Source organism: Pteronotus mesoamericanus, unplaced genomic scaffold (genome assembly GCF_021234165.1).
Source record: "Pteronotus mesoamericanus isolate MK-2021 breed Mesoamerican mustached bat unplaced genomic scaffold, CSHL_Meso_final contig_181, whole genome shotgun sequence".
Taxonomy (NCBI): domain Eukaryota; kingdom Metazoa; phylum Chordata; class Mammalia; order Chiroptera; family Mormoopidae; genus Pteronotus; species Pteronotus mesoamericanus.
This window is the reverse complement of record NW_026555077.1, coordinates 8,519,262-8,545,011: the sequence shown is the minus strand read 5'-3', so window position 1 is coordinate 8,545,011 and position 25,750 is coordinate 8,519,262. Positions and strand designations below refer to the sequence as shown.

The 25,750-nt window shown below is 33.9% G+C and overlaps 1 protein-coding gene across 3 annotated transcripts in view; it reads right to left on the bottom strand.

Annotated features, from left to right (window-relative positions):
• Positions 1 to 25,750, bottom strand: part of ADGRL2 (adhesion G protein-coupled receptor L2) — a 486,253-nt gene that overhangs the window by 26,070 nt on the left and 434,433 nt on the right. For all 3 annotated transcript variants that reach the window (XM_054566900.1, XM_054566899.1, XM_054566901.1), the window contains 6 exons: positions 21,709 to 22,509; positions 15,391 to 15,684; positions 14,740 to 14,843; positions 13,680 to 13,865; positions 12,798 to 12,836; positions 9,549 to 9,732 (listed from right to left, as the gene is read on the bottom strand). In XM_054566900.1, coding sequence (XP_054422875.1) covers positions 9,549 to 9,732; positions 12,798 to 12,836; positions 13,680 to 13,865; positions 14,740 to 14,843; positions 15,391 to 15,684; positions 21,709 to 22,509 — 1,608 coding nt within the window. The remainder of the gene's footprint in view (positions 1 to 9,548; positions 9,733 to 12,797; positions 12,837 to 13,679; positions 13,866 to 14,739; positions 14,844 to 15,390; positions 15,685 to 21,708; positions 22,510 to 25,750) is intronic.

The window sequence follows — 25,750 nt, the reverse complement described above, 5'->3', positions numbered from 1 at the left end:
CAGTACTGTTAGATTTCAACAAAATATGAAATAAATTACTCTAAAAAGTTCTTAAGCCTAACTAAAAAAATTCATATAATCATTTGTGTATATTTCATATATGCATTTTATTTAGTTTTATAATTTTGTCATTGACTAATTCCAGACTTTTAGCCTATGAATATGAAAAATGTTTAAATTTATAACACAAAACTTTCAGTTTCATTTAAATGATTAAATAAAAATATTTCAAAATGATACTTTGACTCTTTCATTAAATAACTTTTCAATGGCCATTTGCTTGTCAATGGTAAAACCATGAGGTACACATTGGAATGTCTTTATTGCATGTATGCATCTATATATGTATATGATACATTTTAATATGTAAGATTACACAGGTCAGTTTACAGTTACAGATTTTTCTCTAATTTCTAAAAGTAGTAAGACACCTAATACACCTAATTTATGAGAAAATGTCTGGCATGATATTAAAACTCCCCATTAATTCTCACTAGTAACTATGAATCTTTACATATTTAAGTTAGGCAAAATAGGCCCTGTGTGCCAAATCTGACCTGCCACCTGTTTTTGGAAAAAATGTTTTATTGTAACACAGATATGCTTACTTATTTACACACTGTTTATGGCTGTTTTGGTGCCATATTGCCAGTTAAACATTTGTAACTTAAACAACAAGGACTGGAAAGCCTAAAATATATACTATTTGGGCTTTCAAGTAAAAGTTTGCCAATCAAGAGTAACGCATACTCTTAATAATTCAGTTAATACTGCCCATATATTTTCTCTGAATTTCACCCTCTCTAATGGTATAGATCCTTGCATAGCTATTTCTATACTTAGACAAATCTGTGAGTATACATACACATGTGCGCACGCAGTCACGCAATGAGTTCACCTACTCCCTTTCCTTTTACAAAAACGGGCATATACCATTACAGAGTAACTCTTGGATACGATTTACTTTTATCTTTTATGATTTTGTTTTGTAAAATACATACAGATTTAGTTGTAAATATGAAATCGTAACACTGGGATATTTGCATAAGCTATCAGACTACATGTCAAGCACCTAAAATACAAGTTTGTAATTAGAGTCACATAACTCCTAGAAATCTATCTGCTGTAGAAACCAGCTGAGGTACTTATTTTATTGATCTAAGCTGAGAAAGATTAAGCTGGTGGGCAGGTAAATGATCTTCTTCAGATCAGATTCCGTGTGTGTGGGTAGAAGGCAAATGGGCAAAGAAGAGAGACAAAAATATACACCTAATATATACCTCTCTCCTCCTTTCACTGAAAAGCACTCTAAATTACTATTCTTAAAACAAGACAGAAGACAGGGTGAAAGAAGAAAAGCCTTTGAGTTTCATGAAATGTTCCAAATACAGATATCCATGTACAAAGAGCTAATTTCATTCAACAACTATTTACTCATTAGAGTTTAAAAATTGCATCTATTAAATATATAGATGCAAAAATATTTAAAACATTATACACACTTTAAGTATACAATCTGAACAAAATGTATTTAACTCAAAAAGGCTTACAGAAATTAATGCATTAGAAAATATATTAATGTAATGCACCAAATTAAGAAATTAAAGAAGAGTTCAACAAATTTCAACATCTATTTAATATAAGAAATGTTTACAAAATAATAGAAATACAAAGAAAATTTCTTGTTCAGATAAAGCTTTTGTTATGAGAAGGGTTATCTTCCCAAACTTACAGCAAAACATTACAGCAAACTTACAGTAAAAACTCTAGAAGCATTCCTTTTAAAGTCTAGATGATCCCTATCACTGGTTTTATTTAGCACTGTATTAAAACACCAACTAATGCAAGAAAAACCAAGATATAAAGACTAGAAGGAAAAAGCAACTGTTGTTATTTGCAGAAAATGTAATTAACAACATAGTAAGTAATCTTGAGGCAGACTCTATCTACTATGAGAAGTAAAAGAATTTAGCAAGGCTGCAATAAGCAAAATCAATGTGTTCCTATAGACCAAGCAATAAACAATTAGAATATGTAATTTTTAAAAATTTTGTTATATGTAATTTTAAAATAATTAAATTTAATAAAATTTAATTTCATTAACAATAAAAACAAACAGTCTAATTTACCAAGGAGTCAACCTAATAAAAGAAAAGTACAAGATGTTAATGGGAAAAACACAGGAATTTATTAAAAGACCTAACTACAAATGAAGGATTGTATCACAGTCTTATTTGGGAGCACACAAAAAGCAAATCTGTGACACTTCTTTTTAAGCCAATTTATAAATTCAGTTTAATTCTAATAAAAATTCCAACAAATTTTTTTTTACTTTATAATTTGACAAATTGACTTATAATTCACATGGGGGCGCATGCCAAGAGCAGACAATGCAACTAAGTACTCACAAAGAACTGAAAGAACTCACTAGATATTAATAATATTGAAATAAAACAAAAACAACAACCTATTAACCCATACTCTTAATATGTACATTAACTTGATATATGACAGAGATCTCATTACAAACCACTGGGGAATAGATTATGCAACTAAAAGTACTGAACGACTGATTATCTACATTAAAATGAAAATCAACTTAGTTCCTTCCCTCACTTCATAAACAAAAATAAATTTCAGGTGAAATAAAGACATAATTGTAAAATGACAAAGTTTTGTCATTTCCAAAGTAGTATATAAGATGTTTATAACTGCGAAGTAGAGAAAATTTTCTTGAGCAGGGCACCAAAAGGGAAACTTCTTCTTAAATAAGATACCAAAAGCACCAATCCTGAAAAAACAGACTGATAAATTTTACTTCATTATTCTGTAAAACAAAAGATACCATGAACAAAGTAACAAAGTAAACTGTATAATCATCAAAGAATTAATGTCCAGAATGCATTAACCACACACAGAGAAACTGATATACAGGAAGAAGTCGTAGACAACATATTTACAGGAGAGAAAACTAAAATGCCCCATAAATGCATTAAGTAGTCAAAGACCTGCAAATTAAAACAATACTGTAATCAAGTTTACATCAATAATAAAGTGTTAGCAAAGAGAATGATTGCGGTTAATGATATTACAGGTGAGAATGTAAAGTGGTAAACCAACATTAAAAAGCGATTTGGCAGTATTTAGTAAAGTTGAAAATGGGCATGCATTGTCACTCAAAAATTGTATTTCTAAGTATGAGAAGGCACATACATATGAACAAGCAGACACACAAAAATGTTCACTGCAGTTTTCCTTATAGTATCAGCAAAAAAGCGTAAGCCACTAAAATATCTATCTCTCGCACCATTAAATCATCGTAAAGTCTTCTTAGATCACATGAATGAACTATGCATAAATACAAAAATCATCATGGTAGAGAATAATTATACAATTACATTTGTAGTGTGGAATCATTAACTTTAAAGACATAAAAAGTGATTGTTAAATGTACATTATCTGTAGAGCCAAAAAAAATTTTTAAATGCTTACTAATGCTAAGAAAAAAATCAGGGATGATGGTTACTTAATCATCCTTTGTCATTTAGGGATGGTTACTCCCTGGCTGATCTGGTCAGGAAGGAGGAGACCAGGGGATTTACACATTATGTAAAACTATTTCCCTCACAATCTGAAGTAAATATGGTAAAACAATAAGATGGGGTTCAGCTGGGTGATTGGAACACGTGCTTATGATGTTTTCTATTTCTGTATGCTTGAAATAATATATGCCACATCCAACAGATTTCCTGGAAGTGAATATGAGGGCGGACCCCTTATTGTACAGGCTTCCCCCGCTAGGTGAGTGTTACAGGTACCCATTTGTATCACTGTACCAACTGGTGTTGTTGTGAGAGGCTACGTTCGGCTTCAGTGAATTTGTTTTGAAGACTCTTTCATCGGGTTTGCCCATTTCATGATGAGTGATTTGTGAGCACTCCAGCCCACACTGCACTGAATGTTCAGCAGTTTTTGACCAAAAGCAGCATGACCCCCATGGCCCCACCGTCCCTAGTTACCTGATCTTGCCCTGAGTGACTATCGTTTTTTTATTTCACTGTATGAAAAAAGTCCTCAAAGGGAAATGTTTTGCCCATGTGGAAGAGGTAAAATAAAAAATGGCAGAAGCACTAAAAGGCATCAAAACTGAAAAGCTCAAAAACTGTTTTGAGTGGTGGAAAAAAGTCGGGATAGGTGCACTGCATAAAATGGAGAGTACTTTGAAGGTGACTGAAGTTTCAACATGTGTAAGCATAAATACACAATTTTTTAAATAAATAAATTCATTTCCTCGTTCCTTCTATTTTTCAAACTTATCACATAATATTTGCTGCAATGAGAGAAAAGGGGGGAAAAAGTAGGAGACCATGTAGTGAAATCTATGGCTTCTGCCAGGAGCCCTACCCCAGCACCGAGTCCCAGGTAAAAACAGTATGGAGCCCACTGAAGCGGACGGCAGCAGAGCCAAAACCAAGCCTCAAGGGCGATGCAGCAGGAAGAAATGTACGCCTTTGTGTTTGTGAACTGCTGTGACTTTGGGGTTTTTGTTACTGCAATGTAACTAAGCTTAAATTGATGGACACGATTGTGCTGCCTGCTAAGCCCATTGAGAAAATAAATAATAGAGAATTTTAGGATGAATGAATTAGGCTGATAATACCTGAACTACCTACTTAATCATAAGATCACAAAGAAAGACAACCAAACACGTGCCTCTTGAATATGATATAACAGAAATTTCCTGGGGTGAAAAACTTAAACCTGACCTGATCAAGCCTCCTTGGTCTATGAGCAGTTATCAACATATATCAATCACAGTAAAATGGTATCATGAGTATGAAGTAAGCCAAATCCAGAATGTGGTATATTCTACAAAAACAAATTATCCATTCAATTTCTTAAAAAAAAATGAAAAAGTCTTTGAACAATAAGATATAGGGAGAAATTGTCTTGAATTAAGAGACTCAAGAAATGCATCCATTGAATGTATAACATGAATTTGTTTGTATCCTGTTTTAAAAATTTAGTAATTAAGTATTAACAAATTTATAAAATCAAGTAAATGGAAGCACATTTTTGTTACCTTTTAAAGGTATATTTTTTAAAGTGTGATAAATTGTTTTCTTTAAAAAAGTATGTAATATTTACTAAAGTATTTACAGTAACAATAGTGTTGTTAGTATTTGCTTTAAAATAATAAAATGGTGAGAAGAATAAGTGAAACAGGATTAGCTTAGATATTGAAGCTAGGTAATAAACAATGCTTTATCAAAATTAAAAACTGCTGCTGCTCTCAAGATATCCTTAAGAACGTTTTTCTTACAAAATCACATACTGAGGAAAAACATTCAGAGTACATACACTACACAAAAGCTTTCTATCGGGAATATATAAAGAATCTTTATAACTTATTACTAAAAAGACAAACAATCCAATTAAAAATAGGCAAAATATATGAAAAGAGACCTCACAAAAAGATATATGAAAGGCCAATAAGCACATGTAAAGTTGAACAGTTATCAACAATAAATAATATAGCTTAGCAATCATACAAATGCAAAAATAAAACCAAAATGAGATGTCACTACAAACCACTAGGCTAAAATTAAAAAAGACAATCTTAAATGTTGGTGAGAATGTGGAGCAACTGGAACTCTCATTGTTGCTGAAGTATAAAATGGTGAAATGACAGGGATAAAGAGCAGTAGAATAATAACAGCAATCATTCAACAAATGGTGTTGGGAGATCTGGATAGCTACATGCAAAAAAATGAAACTCATCCACTAACTTACACCATTCACGAAAATAAACTGAAGATGGATAAAACACTTAAATATAAGTTGTGGCATGACAAAAGTCCCACAGGAGAACACAGGCAGGAAAATTTCAGATATTCCACACAGCAATGTTTCACTAATATGTCCCCTAGAGCAAGGGATATAAGGAAAAGAATAAACAAATGGGACTATATCATTATTAAAGAGCTTCAGCACAGTTGAAGAAAAAATCAGCAAAATGAAAAGCAAACCAACCATATGGGAAAATATATTTGCCAATCATACCTCTGACAAGGGTGTGATCTTCAATATATATAAAGAACTCACATGACTCCACTCCAGGAGGACAAACAACTCAATTAAAAAATGGGCAAAAGACCTGAACAGACACTTCTCCAAGGCGATACAGAGAGAGGGCCCACAGGCATGTGAAAGGATGCTCAGCATCACCAGCCATCAGAGAGATGCAGATTAAAGCCACAGTGAGATACCACTTCACACAGGTCAGAATGGCCATCATAAACATATCAAAAAACAAGCACTAGAGAGGTTGTAAAGAGAAGGGAACCCTAGTACACTGTTGGTAGGAATGAAGACTGGTGTAGCCACCGTGGAAAACAGTATAGAATTTCCTCAAAAAACTAAAAATGGAACTGCCTTTTGACCAAGCAATTTCATTGCTGGGATTATACCCTAAGAATCCTGAGACACCAATTAAAAAGAACCTATGCACCCCAATGTTCATAGCAGCATTATTTACAATAGCCAATTGCTGGAAACAGCCTAAATGCCCTTCAGCAAATGAGTGGATCAGAAAACTGTGGTACATTTACACAATGGAATACTACCATCAGACAAAAAGAAGGAACTCCCACCCTTCACAACAGCATGGATGGAACTAGAGAGCATTATGCTAAGAGAAGTAAGCCAGGCTGTGAAAGACAAATACCATATGGTCGCACCTGTAAGTGGACCCTAATCAACAAAACAAACAAGAGAGTAAAACAGAATCAGAGACCTGGAAATAAAGAACAAAATGATAGTGACCAGAGCTGAGCAGGGAGAATGATAACAGGGGAAAGAAGGGGGAAGGTCTAGTCAAGGAACATGTATGAAGGACCCATAAACAAAGACAATGGGGGGAGGAGTGAAAGCGGGGGTGGGTAGAGCAGGGGAGAGTAATGGGGGAAAAATGGAAACAACTGTAACTGAACAACAATAAAAAAATCAAAAAGTGGGAACAACCTAAGTATCCGATAAGTGAGTACACATACAAATAGTGGTACATCCTTGTGATGGACTATTATTCCGCAATAAAAAGGATTGTACTATTGATGCTTGCACCACCATGGATGAATCTCAAAAACAGTTCTCTGCATAAAAGAAGCAAGATCAAAAAAAGAGTATGTATTATATAATATGATTCCATTCCACTGCAAGTCTAGAAAAAGCAAAGCTAAACTATAGTGACAGAAAATAGACAAGTGGTTGCCTGGAGCTGGGGGTACGAGGAGACTAACTGCAAAAGAGCATAAAGAACCCTTTTGAAGTGACAGAAATACTGGCAGAAATGTTGGTTATATGGGTGTGCGTTTGCCAAAACTCATGAAACTGTATGCTTACAACAGCTGTTCTTATTGTATATAAATTAAATCTCAAAGTTGCTTTTTAAAAGCTATAGCAGATATAATTATACAATTTTTATGAGGTCATGCATTAAGGATAAAAACATACAAAAGAGTAAATTAAGGATTCAAGGAGAAATCACTAAGAAGAAAAATCAAATTGTCTTAATAACCAAAGACATTGTAACCACATCCTAAATTTAGATAAGAGGATCAAGAGTGAGGACGTAATGGGCCATTTTAGTCCTTTTAAAATGAGAACAAGTCTTAGGAAAAAGCTGAACAAATTCCTCATACTAAATCATGTATAATATTTGTCACAAAATAGTTTATATCTTAGAAATAAAAACACATAACTATATTAGAATGTGTAAAATGACTTTCAGTGGTAATTCTTGGGTAATCAATATGTGAATACGGTAAAGCAAGGCATTATTTTTGAGAAGTCAAAAATGTATACTGCATCCTCACCCATAATATTCTCTTTTTAATTAAAAATGAAGAAAGAAACAGTATGAAGAATAATCCTTTAACACTCTAAAAAATACTAGTATTGGAAAAAATATGTTCCTGGACATTACAATTTCCAGACTGGTCTCAAACCGAGAAAAAATATCTCCGACACATAATACAAGTTGTTCTGCATTATACAAGGCTAATGGGAGCACAGGCTATCAGCCTAGCCTGTCAAATTTTCTTGCACTCTTGGAGGGAGCATAAGAAGGAAACTTTATGATTTTTGGAGGTATTTTTTATCTGTTTGTTTGGTTTTAAAAATAGCTGTTGAAGGCTTAGAAAACAAGCTGAGGTCGTAACATGCCATTTCTAATGCTTTCTGTGAGTCATCCTCTCAGGATGATCACGTCTACACTCCTTTATGCTTAGAGGCACTGAAAACATTAGAAAAGACTTGTTTAAGGTGTACCTTAGGCATTTCATTAGACTAATAAATAAATTAACCTTAAAAGTAATAAAAGTTTTAGACAGAAAAGAGAAGACTTATTCATTCTGTATTAATAAGGCCATGGTAATCATTTTCCTTATGACTGGTCTCCTAGATCATGATAGGCCAAATTATTTTAACTTCACTTAATTTGAAGTTATTGAGTTACTTATCATTCCAAAACCTCACACTAAAAAATAAAAAACAATTTTAATAATAGTTTATTTCTTTCTAAAAACTTAAAGTCTGAATTTAATTCCAAGTATTATAATTTGATTAATGTCTATTTCTTCTATATACCTTACTTTTCTACATTTTTTAAATATACAGCGCCATGATTTAGGCTGACAAAATTAGATAGTGAGTTATGGCATCTCAGACCGCAAGACTTCATTCATTATCTCCTGCTCCATATATATACTTTTTTTTTGGTAAAAAGAGTAGTCTATGATCCCTTCTTGGTTTTCTTTTTACATTTATGCTTGGAAAACTTTTTTATGTTACTAAGGGATACTATAAAGCTTCATCTAAGCTCAAACTCACTGAATAATCAACAATTCTAAATTGGCTAAGCCTGAAGTAATATAATTTGACTGTATTTACTGTACCTCTTTCAAATATCATCCCAAATTAATCCCTGCCTCTTGCTGCCAGCCTTTACATTCTAAATTATGCTTCAAAACTATCGGCAGCTAGTTTGCAATCTATGAAGCATGGATGTTCTGCATTATGGAAGATGTAGTTCACTGACTACATTTTCACCTGAAGGCAACTGTGTTTAATATAAACATTTGGCTCAAATTCTGTTTGCCTAAAATATTTGACTGGGAGAACATATTCCAGAAAGTAATTTAAATTCATTAGGAACATATTATATCAAATGGAAAAGCATTTGCCACAATTCCATAGCAAGCACTTTCATTACTTAAGCAATCCATATTCAGGCATTTAAGTACTCTAACGATTTTTCAGTTGGAAAAAAGAAACCACATGACACCAACTTTTAAAAAATATAGGATAGATTTTGGCTTTTGCTTGATGAAGTGTGATCGATAATATCTCTTGTTAATAGATAAAAATAATTGAAAAAAAAAAGAAGTTTGGCACTGGGACATAGCTCAACAGATTTCAGAATGGAAACATCATTCTCTTAAACATCTATCTTCTAAATCAAAATTAAACCTGACAACAGATCCACGTACCAATATTTTCTGTGGGCATTGAGACTCTGGTTGGTTCTACCAGATTGTCAGCCAGGACAAAAGCTCCTTCTTCCAATGTATCCAGTAACATTGTTGCAGTATGTGCTTGTTCAGAAGAATTCATGTGCTTCCATGATTCCAAAGCTTCAGGTTTCAAAAGGTTGTCCACTGTGTCAACAATTGCCTGCATCCATTAGAAAACCATCATTAGTTTTGACTGCTTCTAGCACGGAGGTGATTTTTAATCACTGACTAGTGACAATTATAACAACTGTCACGACGATTTACTCTTATCTCAAGATGGATTTACTCTTATTTCAACCTGGACAACATATTCTGGTCAACTTGTAACATATCCGACTATTTCAAAACAGGGTTGACTGAATATTAGTAGACTACTATTTGATTATAAAAATAAGTATAAAAAGATGGCTTTTCTGTTTATCAAATCATCTCAGTTGCTGAAAAAAAAAATACAACCACTGTCTTAACCTCAGGTATTTTTCTTACATGCAGTCATCCCTACTTAAAATCTCAAAATTTAAGTTCTAAATAGAAAACACTGATGCCTCTGGAGTAGCCTAGTAGTTATGCTTTCAAAGTAAAACATTGTGTTTTGGAATGTGAGTCAAAATGTAATAACCAAAATTGTGCTTATAACATTGTTTGCTTATTACCATTGGGGGAAAAAACAAGATGATTTCAAAGTTTGTAAATTATCTATGAATGTTTTCACTCCTCCAGTTCCCTGCCCAGCTAAAAAAAAAAAAAAAAAAAAACACTTGAGAGTACACCTTAATTCATAATAATGATCTGTTTTTACTTTTATTTTTTTAAAGATTTCATTTATTTTTAGAGAGAGGGGAAAGGAGGGAGAAAGAGGGGGAAAGAAACATCAATGTGTGGTTGCCTCTCACGCGTCCCCTGCTAGGGACCTGGCCCACAACCCAGGCACGTGCCCTGACTGGGAATCTAACCTGTGACCCTTTGGTTCACAGGTTGGCACTCAATCCACTGAGCTACACCAGCCGAGGTCAATGATCTGTTTTTAAAGGAATCAAGCAAATAATCAAAATATTTAAAGCCTATACTAATAATTTAGTGGGAATAGAAAAGCATATTAAAGTCTTTATAAACATCCAAGTTGTAACTATTCACATATATAGGTTTAGTTTATTATTGTGGAAAATAACAGTAAATAAATATATAACTCAAGCAGTTAAGCAATGAAAGGCAAGCCTTTGTACTGATGGTTACTCTACCTGTACCCTATGGCTTGGATAGCTCAAATCACTAAGATTATTTATTCTATCCCATTTACCTAGTCATAATGTGTCATTAAGCCCGTACATAAATTGTTTGGATCTACTGGAAATCACACATGGAAGAAAACATACCTTGTACAAAGAACAACAAAAATTGCTAGTTTGGAGTACTATATTAAAATAACCAGGGAGGAAAGTTGTTTGAGGCTACTGTCAGAGTAAGATTAATTAGCTTAATCCATCTTAATATCCTCGTTCTGTCTGCCTTGTGAGCCACCACGACCTTCCTGGCAGGTGAAGATACTTCCAAGTGGCATTAAAGGCTTTTTTCTTTCTCTAATGGGAGATAGAATAGTCAAAATGCTCACACTGATACTGCTGTAGCCATTAACTAGAGTGGAACAGAAATTGGTCTGCTGAGGCCAGATTCATTAGTCACCAAGAAATACAGACTAGAGCCTCTAATCTAAGTTACAAATGAATCCTCTGTCACAAAGCAGGAAACCGCTTCATTTGCATAGCCTAAATCAGCTTCTGATTTGTAATTTAAAGAGTTTTATTAGTCTTATCTGAACAGAGAAACTCATTTGCGACATACAGAAAATGACACTGGTCAGAAATTAAGATCATGCTGAAATTTACTATGTATACACATAACTCACTGATGATACTGCTTTATTAATTTGAAACACTCCTTATTTATTACCATTTGTACTTTGCTAGTGGAATCAAAATGATTATTAGCCTAATCATATTCCTGAAGTAGTCTCTCTCCCTGCCAAAGGCGGGGCGGGCGAGCAGGGAGAGAAAGCTATTCTTTTCCCACTGACATATATGTCCTGGGCAACCTACCAATTATTACATTTCACACATTAATGAATACCTTTATGGGGAACTGAAAATTTCAATATGACAAATTCTATATTCTTTACCAGTTCTTTGCCCCCATTAAAAAGGCTAAAAGGGATTTTCTATTTAACAACAGACTTTCCCACCACCTTTTCTTGTAAAGTTCTGGATCTCACAATGTCTGCTATTAACTAGTGAGATGCCATTCTTTTTTTATCTAGACCTCGCCAACCAATATTAGTGAAGCCACAGTGTTCAAATAGCCTCTGTTCTACAAAACTACAAAGTTCTTTTCCTTGTTTGTCACGTGTTAAGAATTAGTTCAAGGTTTGATTTACTTGTGATATAGTTCCCTGATGAATAAGATTAGAAAGGAACTATCCCTCCAAAAAGAACGTCTAAAAGTCAGAATGAAACAAAATGAAATTATTTTGACCTATTGCACAGAACTAACATGGTGTAATTCCTCTGTTGGCCTCACTCAGAATATTTCCTACTTTTTGGATACACGTGGGAGAAAAACTGGCTGGAATAGGCAAGGATTCTCAGCCACACAGTGGCTTTCTGTTTATAACAGCCTGATAAAAACCAACATATAACATGTATCAACAGCACTGTCACATTATTTATATTTCATTTCTTGTGACCCTTCCCAATATCAACCTGATACTAGAAATGAGCCCAAAAAATTTCAGGACAAAGCCTATTTTATTTAAGAATATAACACAGATAAGAAAGCAGTGACTTTTTCATGCACATACATTATGACTATACAGTCTTTGATATGATAAACTGCCGAGAATATATCATAGCTGTGGTACTCAAGTTGTTTTTTAATCCACAGAGATGACAACAGGAAACAAAGAGACTATATGATTACTTTCCAATTCAGAGGATATTTCATTAAAATTCTTGTACATTTGGATGAATGGAAAAACAGCAAAAATTATAAAAATAAATTATTTGCTTATTCTCAGAGTAATATACCTGTGAAAAGCCAACATTTGTACAGCTGATATGGGGCACATTATATAATTATCAAAGACTGAAATACATTGGATCATGCAGCAAGATGATAAAGCGTGGCAGGTAGCTGAAGAAGGGAGAAAGCAGGGTGACAGCACAGGAGAGATACCTTAAGGTAAGCCCTGCATGTCTTCTCTCGTTTTTGGAGCTTTTTAGTAAAAGAAAAGAAAATCAAAGGTTAGATTTTATCTGTTGAAAATGAGGAAAGAAGAAATCCTCAAAATTTAAGCTGGTGTTCCTGAGCTCAGAGTTTATTAGGTATTAGGTCTCCTGGATTTTCATGGGTCTGCACTGACTGCCAACTTTGCATGTTTATAGTTTTTAGCTGTACGTTACTAGGTATACTATTCCAAGTATTTTGGTAAACTAGAGACAAAACATGAGGTCAAAAGGAAAGAACGCCTACTTTTCTCTTTAAGAACCCATATTAGCCACAGATTTAGGAATCATATGAATCTCATCTGAACACTTAGAGTATGGTTAAAATAACTATCAAATTGTTGTCACAGCATGAAAAAATAACTAGCACTAATATACTATATTCCTAGAGAGGGATATTTGTCCTTCTCCCAAAACCTGCCCTTAAAGACAGTATTTCAGTGGCTAATATTACTATATGCATCACAATCGTGTTGCAACCCTAAGAGGTGAATGGACTAGTATGCACAGTATATGCACTGCAGAACACAATCTCTACAAAGAACCTCTCCAAGTGTAGATAATGCATTCTAAAATGAGACTACTGACCATAAAAGGTAACCAGGTGAAGTTTGCCACCAACTAAGATCACTCTCAGGTAATTATCTTTTTTTGTTAAAGCCACAGTGCTCCTTTCTCAACTGTAATTCTTTCTTGGGACATCAATCAAATTAGAAGTTTGTTTCTAAGTGTATGTCAAAGGGGCCACACGTCTGATGGTTAAGTGCTATTACTGAATCCAGAGCTGGTATACAGAATCTCTAATTGCATAAATCAGAAATTTCCTACTTACCTTGTTATAACTCCGTCCAGCTGAATCCTTTTCACTAGGTTTCAGTTCCTGCAGCTGTGCATCAAGAATGTCCACCAACTGCTCCATCAATCTCACTGAAGAACTCACATCCCCAGCAAACACCGGCCCTTTGGTATGTTTAGCTAGTTCATTGGCAAGACTAGCAGCGTTTTCTCCACTTCTGATCTGAAATGCCAATTTACATGATCTCAGTAATATTTCTTGTTCTGTTGGCGGCTTCTTGCTCTTCTCCTGAGCATCATTGTTGTAGTGAAAATGTATTTATTTACAAATGTGTCAAAATCTACAACTAATTGAGACAAATAATTTTATCTTCATTTCAGATGATTAAACGTTCTCAGATCCTCAACACAAAAGAAATTCTTAACCAGAAATTTAAAAGAAACAAAGGCGGGGGGTGGGGGCGGGCGGAAAAACAGAAATCCTTTGTAAAACTTTGCAGATAATGCTTACTTCACTGCAATCGTTTTAAACTGTTATTTTAAATTTATTTATTCCAATTAATATAGAAATTTAAATCATAATGTAATCAGTATGATATTGAGGGTTATTATCTACTGCTTGCACTTCAGAAAGGTAGATGGAAAAGGAGAAAGTAAAATGTCACTGCATTCCACTGTAATATCAAATATTTTACTTGTATTTCACTGTAAATATTTTTACTTATTTTATCATAATCATCTATGATATAAACATCTGCTTACATTCTGTGAATTCAGTTGCAAACATAATGATATTTGATTTATTAGGCCAATGCACTATTTGTCTTACAAACATCAAAAGAAACAGAAATAACTAAATGTGATTGAAATTAAGCAAGTATGTACTTATTAAAAAGCTTAACAAAGAAAACAGCATGCCCCAAAACATATGCAACTTTGAATAAATAGTTTACAGACAAAACTATGCATAATTTTTTACTTTCATACTGAACAAAGAGTAATGAAGCTGGTTTTATTAACATACAAAGCTAAATTCTTTGTTAGAAGTTAAAGCCCTTAATCACCAATGTGTATCATAATAAAAGGTTCCAACCAACCTTCTGAGCCAGCTGATTCACCCAGTGTGAGGTACAGTTGCTAAGATCAGGGCCCTTAGGGTTCCATGTTCCAGTGGAAACCATGCAGAGATATGAGGCAGTTCCTACAACAGATGTAGAAAACAACAGTGAAATTGAAACCATTTTTCTGCATACATTCGGGAAATCAGCTATGATGATCCTACCCTGCATGTTCAATTTTGAATAAACGCTAATGGAAGTAGTTGACTATAACTGACAAAAAGTAGGGTGAAATGCAGATTATAAACAGAAAATATAAAGTCAGCATAGAAATATCAGACATTTACAACATACAACAAAAGGCCCTTGATTTTCTTGGGACTCATCCAAAAAGATACTTATATAATGAGAAAGACAGCTGTTAGGAAGACACACTAGAGTCCATGGGCAAATATCTCAGGCTTGACCCTGGTGTTTAAGATGGAGAGGTAATTAAGGACCTGACCTTAAGTAATTTTTACAGTTTAAAAACCTTTAAGTCATCTACAGATGCTGTATGACCGAAGTAACAAGAATAATAAAGCCCACTATTATGAGTAGTTCCTTCATCAAGTAAAATCACTTCAGTGTAATTCAGAATCTACCTGAAATAGAATTTAAAGTGTATATATATTATTTTACAGAAAATACCTCTTGTTCCCTTGGGACATGGTCGTTCAACCATCACTCCCCTTTGTGTCTGAGGCCACCATATCCCCCTCGCTTCTAATGCTTCGCAGAATCTCTCTGGCAGGGGAAAAATATTTGTTACAGGAGGAATTTTGGTTGTAGAAACTGCTGGAGGTGGTTTTGTCCCTTTGCTTCCTTCCTGTGATCCAGCTATAGTTGTGCTCATGGGGCCTTTCTGTGAAGTAGTGCTTGTAGTTGATACAGTGGTTTTGAATTGCTCAGCTGAAGAAGTTACTGTCACAGCTGTGGTAGGCACTATGGAAAGAAGATGAGCATGTTAATGTCACACACACACTCATGTGCACACACACATGCATGCACACACAAAAGCCCACCCATCCAACTTCCCCAAAAGCAGCAAAATGAGAACATCAGTATGGGGAGGAAAAAGAAATCTCTTCAATTATTCCAATTTATTTCCATTATCAGCTAAGCAAAGGCAGTTTAGGCTTCATTATAGATTTTACTGTATGGCTCTAATTGTGTTAGGTTTCCTTCTCAATGAAATATTTTACAATATAGTTTAAGTGTAACTTCATCATATATCATCTAACAGGAAATGGACAGTTTTATATAAAGTTTCAACATACAAACCAAATGCACTCTGTCACTAGTAAATAATTTAGAAAAATTCTTTTCTTGTATAAATTCATACTCTCGAAACAATCAAACTTAAGGTAAAGTATCAACAAAAGTCTGACAACTACATATAATTAGGATAACAGAAAACTTAAAGTAACCCACTCTACATCTTGCAGGAAAATAAATTTGTGATATCTTTCTACCCAGCAGCCATTCTTGCTTGAGAGATTTTTGAGCATGCCTGATTAGACCCAAACAGAATGTAACTTTGGCATGCCTGGGCTGTTTTAGTAAGGAAACACATCAGAGGCTTCCACTTCTTTACTTTTGAAAATGTAGGTATGAAAAAAGCAACTGTTCTGGTAAGAGGTTATAATGCAATCACTTATCAAGATAACAGGTTAGATCAAACCATGCCTAATTCAAAACCAGCCCTATATATCTTACTTACTGACCCTTAACAGTATAAAAGGAACTACAGTTACATATTTAAAAGTAGAAATTTACAAATAAGTTTTTAAAAGGTTATTTTTTGACTTCCAAACTATTAAATCCAATAGGTTAAAAAAATTAAAGGAGCTTATGTCTCCTTCATGAATTACAATTTAGTTAGTTTAAACAACAAAAAGTCTGTCAGTACAACTTTAATACTGTCATTTGAACTCTATTAGGTGATCACACTGAAATTTTATCTACATTTATAGTTAGGGGCTCTTAACAGCTTTATATATGTGATGACTTAAATTTAAATTGTTAAGAGCACAGCAAATTAAAAATAACCATTTCAAATAATCTTGTAAAATTTAGCTGTTTTATGTTTTCTCTATATAAAAGAAACAAACTAGAACATTAAAACTGATTAGATAACAAGTACATATTATTACTGTTTTATATTTAAACTCTGGTCCATAAATAGTTTTTTATACAATTCTGATACTATTGAGAGAGTATGTTGAGTTTATCAGAAAAACTTGTTTCTAGGCCTTTAGTAGTGATGAACTTCTTGTTATCAATACACCTTCTACACCTTTTTTCCTTCTATAGCAAGAGAAACTTCTTAAACATATGTTTTATTTCCAGGGCATAATTTATTGACCATATGAGAGATGCCTACGTACATTAGTCAAACATCATGCCCAGCCAGCTGCTACAGAAACCTATTCAAACCCGTTTATCTTTTTCCAAAAAGCACTTGCCTGACATCTTGTTAAACCTCTGTAATTTTCTTTTGATTACAATGCAGCCAGGCTTTCAGTGCTTTCTCAATTAACATTTGTCAAAAGCATCACAATCTTTTGCAGAAGTGTCAAATGACTGCTGCTCAATCCAATTTTAAAAGAGAGTGGAGAATCGGAGCAAAAAGAGAACAAGGCAGAGCAAAGTGGTTTAGTGCTAAACCATCTTATGTCTCCCTTGACACTGAACTAATCAGGACATATTTAATCACTGAAATATGTATTAACAATGCTACAATTAGTGATCTGTTAGTTAAGCATCAGTAAAGATTCATAATAACTGAGTAAAGGTAGGTAATAAAATGACCTCTATTAAATGTGTACAGTATCATGCAACATTCTATAGCCGACTTCCATGTGCTTTTTGATAATTTTCATACCTTTTCACCTTTTGTTCAACAAAAGAAGTTCAAAGGGAATCAACACATTTTTCAAAGGCCAATCACTGAAGTATGGGGACATCATGACAATAAACATAAAAGTAAGCTTTATGTGGCAAATTCTAATTTTTTTTGGAGAACAACTGGAATTCCTGGGATTTTGCAAGGCCAAAGTTTAGCAACTTCAAGGAAAGCAATATTTTGTAAGGCTGAAGTTAAAAATGCAAAGATATTTCTGAAGATTAATATTTCTTTCCATAAGTGAAGACAAGGCATCTGATAATAATAAAAGCTCACACTTATTCAGCACTTAGGTACCAGACTCAATGCTAATCAGAATCCAAAAATCATGAGCTCACCTTATTTAATCCATACCACAACCTTATAAAGTAGGCACTATGATGACCTTTCTTTTAAAGATGAGGAAACTGAGCCACAGAGAGGGTTCAGCAATTTGTTCAAGGTCACTTGCCCATACTCTTAAATGCTATGACCTTAATTTCCCTAGGTAAGAGTTTCAAAGATTCTGGAAAAGTATGGCACACCACAAAGCAATCTGCTCTTATTCTGGAGCACTTAACTGACACTGGTACTCTGAGTAAATCTCTAAAAGAAGAAAAAATGTGGGAGGGATAGCATAAGATGTGGGAGCAATAAACTGTAAAGCTTCATACAGAAATTAACGTGGCAAGAAGTTCAAAACTCTAGGATATCCTATAAATGGTAAGGGAAAACAAGGCAACTCACAAAAGAACTGTATTTCAAATCCAAACCGTACTACACAGAGCTTTATCAGTTATCAGGATGCCATATCAAGCATCTAGATTAACCACTTTAGCATTCTACCTACTGTTATCAGTTGAGTACAGAGACTTAGAAATGGTGCTAATAAAATGTTGATTAACATATTTAATAGGAACCCATGAAAATTTGACACACACACACACAGAATGGTTCAGTCTCTTATGGTAGTGTTTACTAAGGACTTACTTATCACCAGCTTTTCCCTGCATGAAAAGCATTAAGGACAATACCACTGGTGCTAAGGGCAGTATTTCCATCATCCAGGTCTGAAAACTAACCCATTATTCACTAAATGAAATCGAGCTACAATGAGTTGGTAGCCTAGTAAGGCAGAACTACATAGTCATTAAATTTACCCTTATTTAATGTTTAAAAATACTGGCCATCTTTTCAGAGGATTCATTATCAGTGGGAAGATGTTTCTAGAAATACGTATCCTATGCTAAATACTACCAAAAAAAACTGATTTTCTCAATAAAAAATTTCCCTCATATTTCCAAAATGTTGTACTTCATAATTAGAGTAATTATTCAGGAGCTGTCACAACCCAAGACACAATATTTTTTATAACATTTGGGAGATCATATTTGCATGCAGATTATGTAAATACAAAGCATTCAGATTAAGAAACAGAAGAGTTAAAATAAGAATGAAGTGTATTTTTCCTAAGTCCACTTAAGGAAGGAAGGTAAAAGGAAAAAAACAGACCTAGTTTAAGGGAATGAAAATCACGAAAAACTAAAATTCAAATTAAAAAAAAAATGTATTTGAAAACCACGATCAAGGCAAACAACACATTTGTGCTCTTAGAAACAAAAAGGCTTGGATTTATAAGTGGGAAAAAGTATTGAAGCTAATACACTATGAATCAAGTCACAGTGAAAAATGAAAACAATGAATAACTTTATAGCACAATGTACACCTTGGTGACATACACTGTGGCAAATCCAGTACATAAGACTTTGTGAGTTTTAGCCAAATTAGTCAATCACTGCTTTGTATGACACAGGCAAAAACCTGATCTCTAATTGCTCTGTCCCATCAGTTCCTCAGATCTTGCTTCTGGAATGCTGACAGTGGCTTATTGGTTTGACCTAAATTTATGGGCCAGCACAGCTCTGCAAAGCCCCATCTAGATTTCAGCACACATCCTGGACGAGGGAGAACTGGAGTCTTTCTAAGAGCACATGAAGATAAATCATAAGGAAACCGACTAAGAGAACATGATTCAAACAGCAACAAGAAAAATTTAGGTCTGATAACATTTTTTACCACTAAGGGTTTAATAAAGGGCCAAAATGAATTTTCACTTTCTGGGACTATTTAAGAATGGCTATTTTGGAGAACAAAACACAGTTGCAGAAACACAGTTACCAAATGTATTTAAGTTTCTCATTTTCAAAGCTGGTAACTGCTCTTTCCAAAAAGCATCCACATTATCAGCCTTCTTCATCTGCAATGGATGAAATTACTTACTAGAATATAAACCCCATGTAGAAAATGAGAGTACTACTCATCTTGTATTCACTCAAGTACTTATGTGACAAGTAGTTGAGGCAATGATTCTTTATTCAGAATCCTTCAAGTGTGGCCTGGTCATGAATTTGCATTTTTAAAAATCATTTTCTTTCTTATTTTTCTAATGGAGGGGAAGAGATGTACTGCCAACCAAAACAAATGGAACACCTGTCACAATAATAAAGGTTTACAAAAAAGGCTACGACAAGTATCAGTACAACGCCAAATTTTGTCAGTTCCTGACATTTACCTTTTACCAACCTATAGGATAAAGGAGAACCATGGGACTAGTTTTTAGGAAAACAAATGAGATATAAAAAACATTCCAAATTGCTGTCCTCCAGATTGCTCTGTCTATATATGCCTTATTTTGAAAATAAACAATTCTGAGTTACTATCAGTAAATATATTTGTGCCCTAAAAGAAGATTTAATTGTTGAAAATTTAGTAGGACATTACTGTTACAATTTTAAGCCAATAAATTCTAGACATACATGAATTAGAGAAAAAGGGGCCCTGCACTAAACCATGTTGCTATTGTTCTTATGAAGAAAAATCACATCACATATTTTGGTGTTATATGACTCAAATTAAAAATTCCACTACAAAATGCTATGACTTCTGCTTTTGCGATTCCAATCCCACAACAATATTTAGAATTTAGTAACAGAGTATCCTAAAATATGTGTGGGTACATGTAGTTATGTTTAATTGTGTAGATATGTACTGCTTTAACAGAAGAAAAATATTCATTTTTTCCACCTTGTTGAAGAAATTGATTTAATCATCCCATACAATATTCTGGTTCCTAAAATTTTGAAGTAACTCAATAATATGAGAATTCCAACTAACTCAGTAAATTGAAACATTAATTCAGAATTTTAATACACAAATATTGTTCAAATAGAAAAGCCTTATAATCAGTGCAAGTTCTATAATAACCTAATAGGTTATTCTTTTATCATGAATGTGAGATAATCTTGTTTTAATGAAATATTCATTTAATTTACCCTCAAAAAATGTGTCCCACAGAATTGAATTCGCTTCATAAACTGAAGTCTATTTCCAAAGATTCAGCATTACTTCCTTAAGTAATGGTCCTCCATAAAGTTAACGAAAAAGAATACAAAAAAATGCTAGCAGATTATGTCATAATTATGTCACATGGAATCATTTAATGTTTAGTCCATGTGTGATAGTTAAAGTCACAGAAATATTGACTTAAAACCATTATAAATTTCTCAGGAAATAAAAATGTATAATTTTACATTATGAACTAGGAAGATGTTGGATGGCTCCTTCCCTTGCAGAAAGCAGACGCCAAAACTTCAAAACACTTAACGCCTGGCATTGTACATCAAGCCTAGCAATTCTCCTGGGACACCCTAACACATATTTCCCTTACCCACTGGCGCCAAGAAGTTAAAAGGTCTGCACGTAGATTGTAATCAATTTAGAAGTCAGGTGGGGGGTGGGGGGAAGCAAGATTAACAGGTTTGTAGCTGGTATTATAAATTTGGCAATGAAAACTAGAAGACCAATGAATGATGCTTCAATTTTCGGAAGCCAATGTATAAGAAATTCAGGGGAAAAAAAGTGCTAAAATGTACACAGTACTCAACAACATGAAATGTTACAAGATTATCTTTTGTGCTTTAACTATGAAAAGGGAAAGAAAATAAACAGAAAAGAAATTAAGAAGTCTTTTAGAAGTACGCCGTTCATGAAAGACATATACACTAGCAAGCAAACATTCTTACCTTGTGCAGGATCAGGTGGACCAAACTCCAGAGAATATCGTAAAATGAAGTTATTGTTCCACACGTAGAGTTGGTTATCTCTAGGATTGTAATCCACTGCAGCAATATACTGGTACTGGTTGGGGAAGGGGACATCTACATATTCTCCTCGGTTTAATCGGGTATTGTAAATGTAATCAATTGCATTCTTGCCTGTTTCGCTCTCATTGTCTTGATAAACTGACCTGACCACGTAGAGGACTCCGCAAATCATAAAAGCATTGGAGGCGGCACGTTTGTCATACACAGTCTCCCATGTTGCTTCAAATCGAAGAGTGTATGGATTCAGTTGGCTAATAACTATCATCCCATTGTTCTGTTCAGTGGCATAAATGACCCATAAGCCATTTTCATCAACTGCTAGGTCGATATCAGTCTTTCCTCCCCATCTGTATGGTGAGGTATCGTGATAGTTGGCATAGTTAATTATGGCCTCTCCACTCTTAATTCTAGTCCTCAAGTCAAATTTCACAATATTCCTCGTTCGTTCTTTGTTGAAGAAGACAGCACCATCATATACCACAAATCCAGTACCATCTACTCGATTTGGAAGTTTATATGTTGTTGTTTGGCGGCTGTTCTGGAAATCTTCTAAGGAAGCATATTCTATTAAAGTATCAGTACGATAGGGAGTCCATGGCATGAAATAAATTTTATCGGCAGCCTGAAGAGGGTCCTTGCACCATGCACCTGCCTTTTGTTCAGCTTCATATATACATGGTGAGTCCACGATTGCTTTCAAGGTCCCAGGGCACACAAAAACTGATAGTCACAGAAAAAAAGACAAGAATTAAGCCAAGTTAAAAAAATGATAGAGGTGAACAGAAGTTTTAAGGATCATGAATCAAAAGAGAAAAATTCATTTTGTTAACTTTCTGCCAAAATATATCCTTAATACAAGTGTACTACTCTTCCTCCCTTGAGTTACCGTAATCAAAGTACCAGCACACAAAGTGGCTGTGGTTTACTTTCACAAATATAAACCCCAAGTTTAAGATAATTCATAATTGAGCTGAGAATTTACAGTTTTGTGATGTGTTTTTATGAAAATTTAGCAATTTATGCTTTAGAACTTTGAGCTTTGTGCACAGCAGTGTACAAAGGCCATTCTTTAGTCCCAGCACCAAACCCTCCCTTCCCTGGCCTGCTTCTCATCCCCCAAAACCCAAGATCAAAAGACCAAAGTAAAGCAAACAGAACAACAACAACAACAACAACAACAAAACAACCCAATGTGAAGGCTTATTACAGCCTTTTACAGAACTTCTACAGAAGTTAGACTGAAATCAAAAAGCTTCAGTTGAAGAAACATAAATATTTGGAAAATGCAATCAGGAGCAGAGAAAAGTAAAAAGAAAAGCAGTGATGAAGCGACCAGGAGGCCCTGGAACCATGGCATGCTATGGAGAGGGTTCTGGAAACCAGGCAAGATGACACTTTAATAATAAAATATCCAAGGGTGTCGGAAAAAAGAGATAAAGGGAGAAAAAGAAACAGAGAAAGGACAATTCCCCCTCGCCGACTTCAGAATTTTTATCCCATCACCAGATTTAGCAGTCATAAAATTTCATTGTAAACAGTTGGTTTCTTTATGAAGTGCATTTATGAGATCCTGCTGATTATTTTAATGTCAGGAGTGTAGCGGGGAAAGGGGAGGGAGGAGGTAACATCCATAAGGCACATAACAGGGAGCTGGGGTTCAGACTGTATACGTTATTTACCTTTTTGCTCCACTTCTATTTTAAGCATCAGGAGAAAAATAAAAAGAGTGCAAGGAAAAAAGAAAAAAGATTAAAATAAATTGACTATTAGTCTAAGATTGAATTCGTAACAGATGCTAAATATAGGAAGAATAAGAGCTGCACTACTTTGGATAAAGAGAAACACACAACAGGAAAACCTAGCAGGAGAAAGATTCTAGAGTTACATAAAAAAACATGGATCAATCATTTTAATAGATTAAGGAGGCAATACAAATATGTTGGCATGTTGCTTCACTTAGTGTACCTGAATAAATAATGAAATTCTTTACTAATGCATAGTATACATACTCTTATCTTTCCAAAGTCATTCACCATTCTTATCAAATATTACTTTAACATATGTATGCTACAGACACAACTGCATGCATAGGCAGATCATCCTCATTTATCTAACTGTGTAAACTCATTATTACATTGACCAAAATTAGGTTAAGCATAACAACACAATGTATTTATACAAATGAAAACTCAATTTCAGAGCATAGATCAAACGTAATAAATATTAATATGGCTACATTTTAACATTTTAGCAATATATTTATGTAAAAGAAATACATAATTATGCATCTCAGTATATGTTCCAATTGTTTTTCTATTATTTTGTATTTTTTACAAAAATATATCTTAACCATAAAAATAATGCCTCCTTTAAAGGAATATACAAATTTCCCCCACCTATCCCAATAGGGATTTTGAAGGTAGGGTAGGCTAGTGCCATTCTTCCCCACTAATAATTGGTAAATTTAAACATAAAAATTATATGTGCTTTATATTATAAAATTCTTACTAAATTCTCTACAATACATATCTCAAGCTTTGTAATGCTAAGACTATTTTAAAAAAGTAAGCAAAATACATACAAGGAAAAAGCAAGCACAGTAGGCAAGGAGAAAAAGGAAGAAAGAATATGGTTAGCTTATTATGACATTGCCTTCTATCATCAATTTACACAGAATGCAAGCTAGCATGCAACAGAGATCATATCAAGCATTCAAAGCAAATACCTTGACTACACAGACCCCAGAAAAGGTAAATGCTTTCATAAGACAAACCTGATTAGTACAGTTATATGTGGAAAAAAAAATCCTCCCTCCAAGAAGTTTAAAGAAATGGATTATGCTGTTAAGGAAGGGTGCTACATGAGATTCTCGCTGGTAAATAGTATTCTAATAATTACAAACCATAAAGGACTATTTTAGATTTGTGTAGGCTTTGAAGTATGTTGCCTGAATTTCATAAAGTGTCCAGATTAATGTCTATGCTTCTTCTTCCCTTATTAAAATGCATTAGGGTATGCTAGCAGTGTATCTCCAAACTGATTACTCAAAGATACTGTAGTTGCACATTTCATTAGATGTCTTAGCTTGATTAATCTTTAAATTTATAATAATTCATCAAGATTAAATACTGACCTCCTAAAATACCTTAGGGAGAAATATCACACAAATATTTCTGCCGTAAAAATAGCATATTCCTTCCACATTAAGCCACCGCCTCCCCATCCAACTTGGTGTATTTAACTACTTTCAGGAAACATACTTGCTCTATAATGTATAATTCTGACTGCATCCAGTAAAAAGAAATTAAGTGTTACTGACATGAAACAATTTTTATAAACCGCTAGTCCTAAAATTACTCCTCAGTGAAGAGCAACATTATACCTGCTTAGAATCAATAACGGAAGGGCGTGGTGGGAAAATGAGGATAAGAGAAATCATTAGTGTTGTGACTGCTCAGACTATATTTACATACAGCTATATTCTTTTAGAAAAGGATGATTTTACTGAAAGAAACCAATTAAAATATAAAGGATGGGAATAATATACTTTAACAAATGTTACATACTTAGAACTTAAAACAAGTTCAATAAGAAATGCAGAAAGTACATTTTGTTTTCCATTCATTGAAAATGGCTGGGTTTTATTATTTGATTAACTAAAATGACAGTGCAGTTACTGAGCAAAATATTAAATAGGGAAGGCTTTGTTTGTGATTTAATTGACATTTACATTAAAAAATAAAATGGATATAAATTGTATCTAATAATTCTGATGAAAACTGAGAATATTCAAATTGAAAGATAAAAGTAACTAAATAACATCTTTGATGATTAATGAATGAAATAAGATATGGATATTTAAAACAAATGTCCTTATATTATAATTTTAATGAAACCCAAAGGATAGGTATATGTCAAGTCAGCCAATTAAAATTCCTCAACCCAGGAGAATATGAAAGCA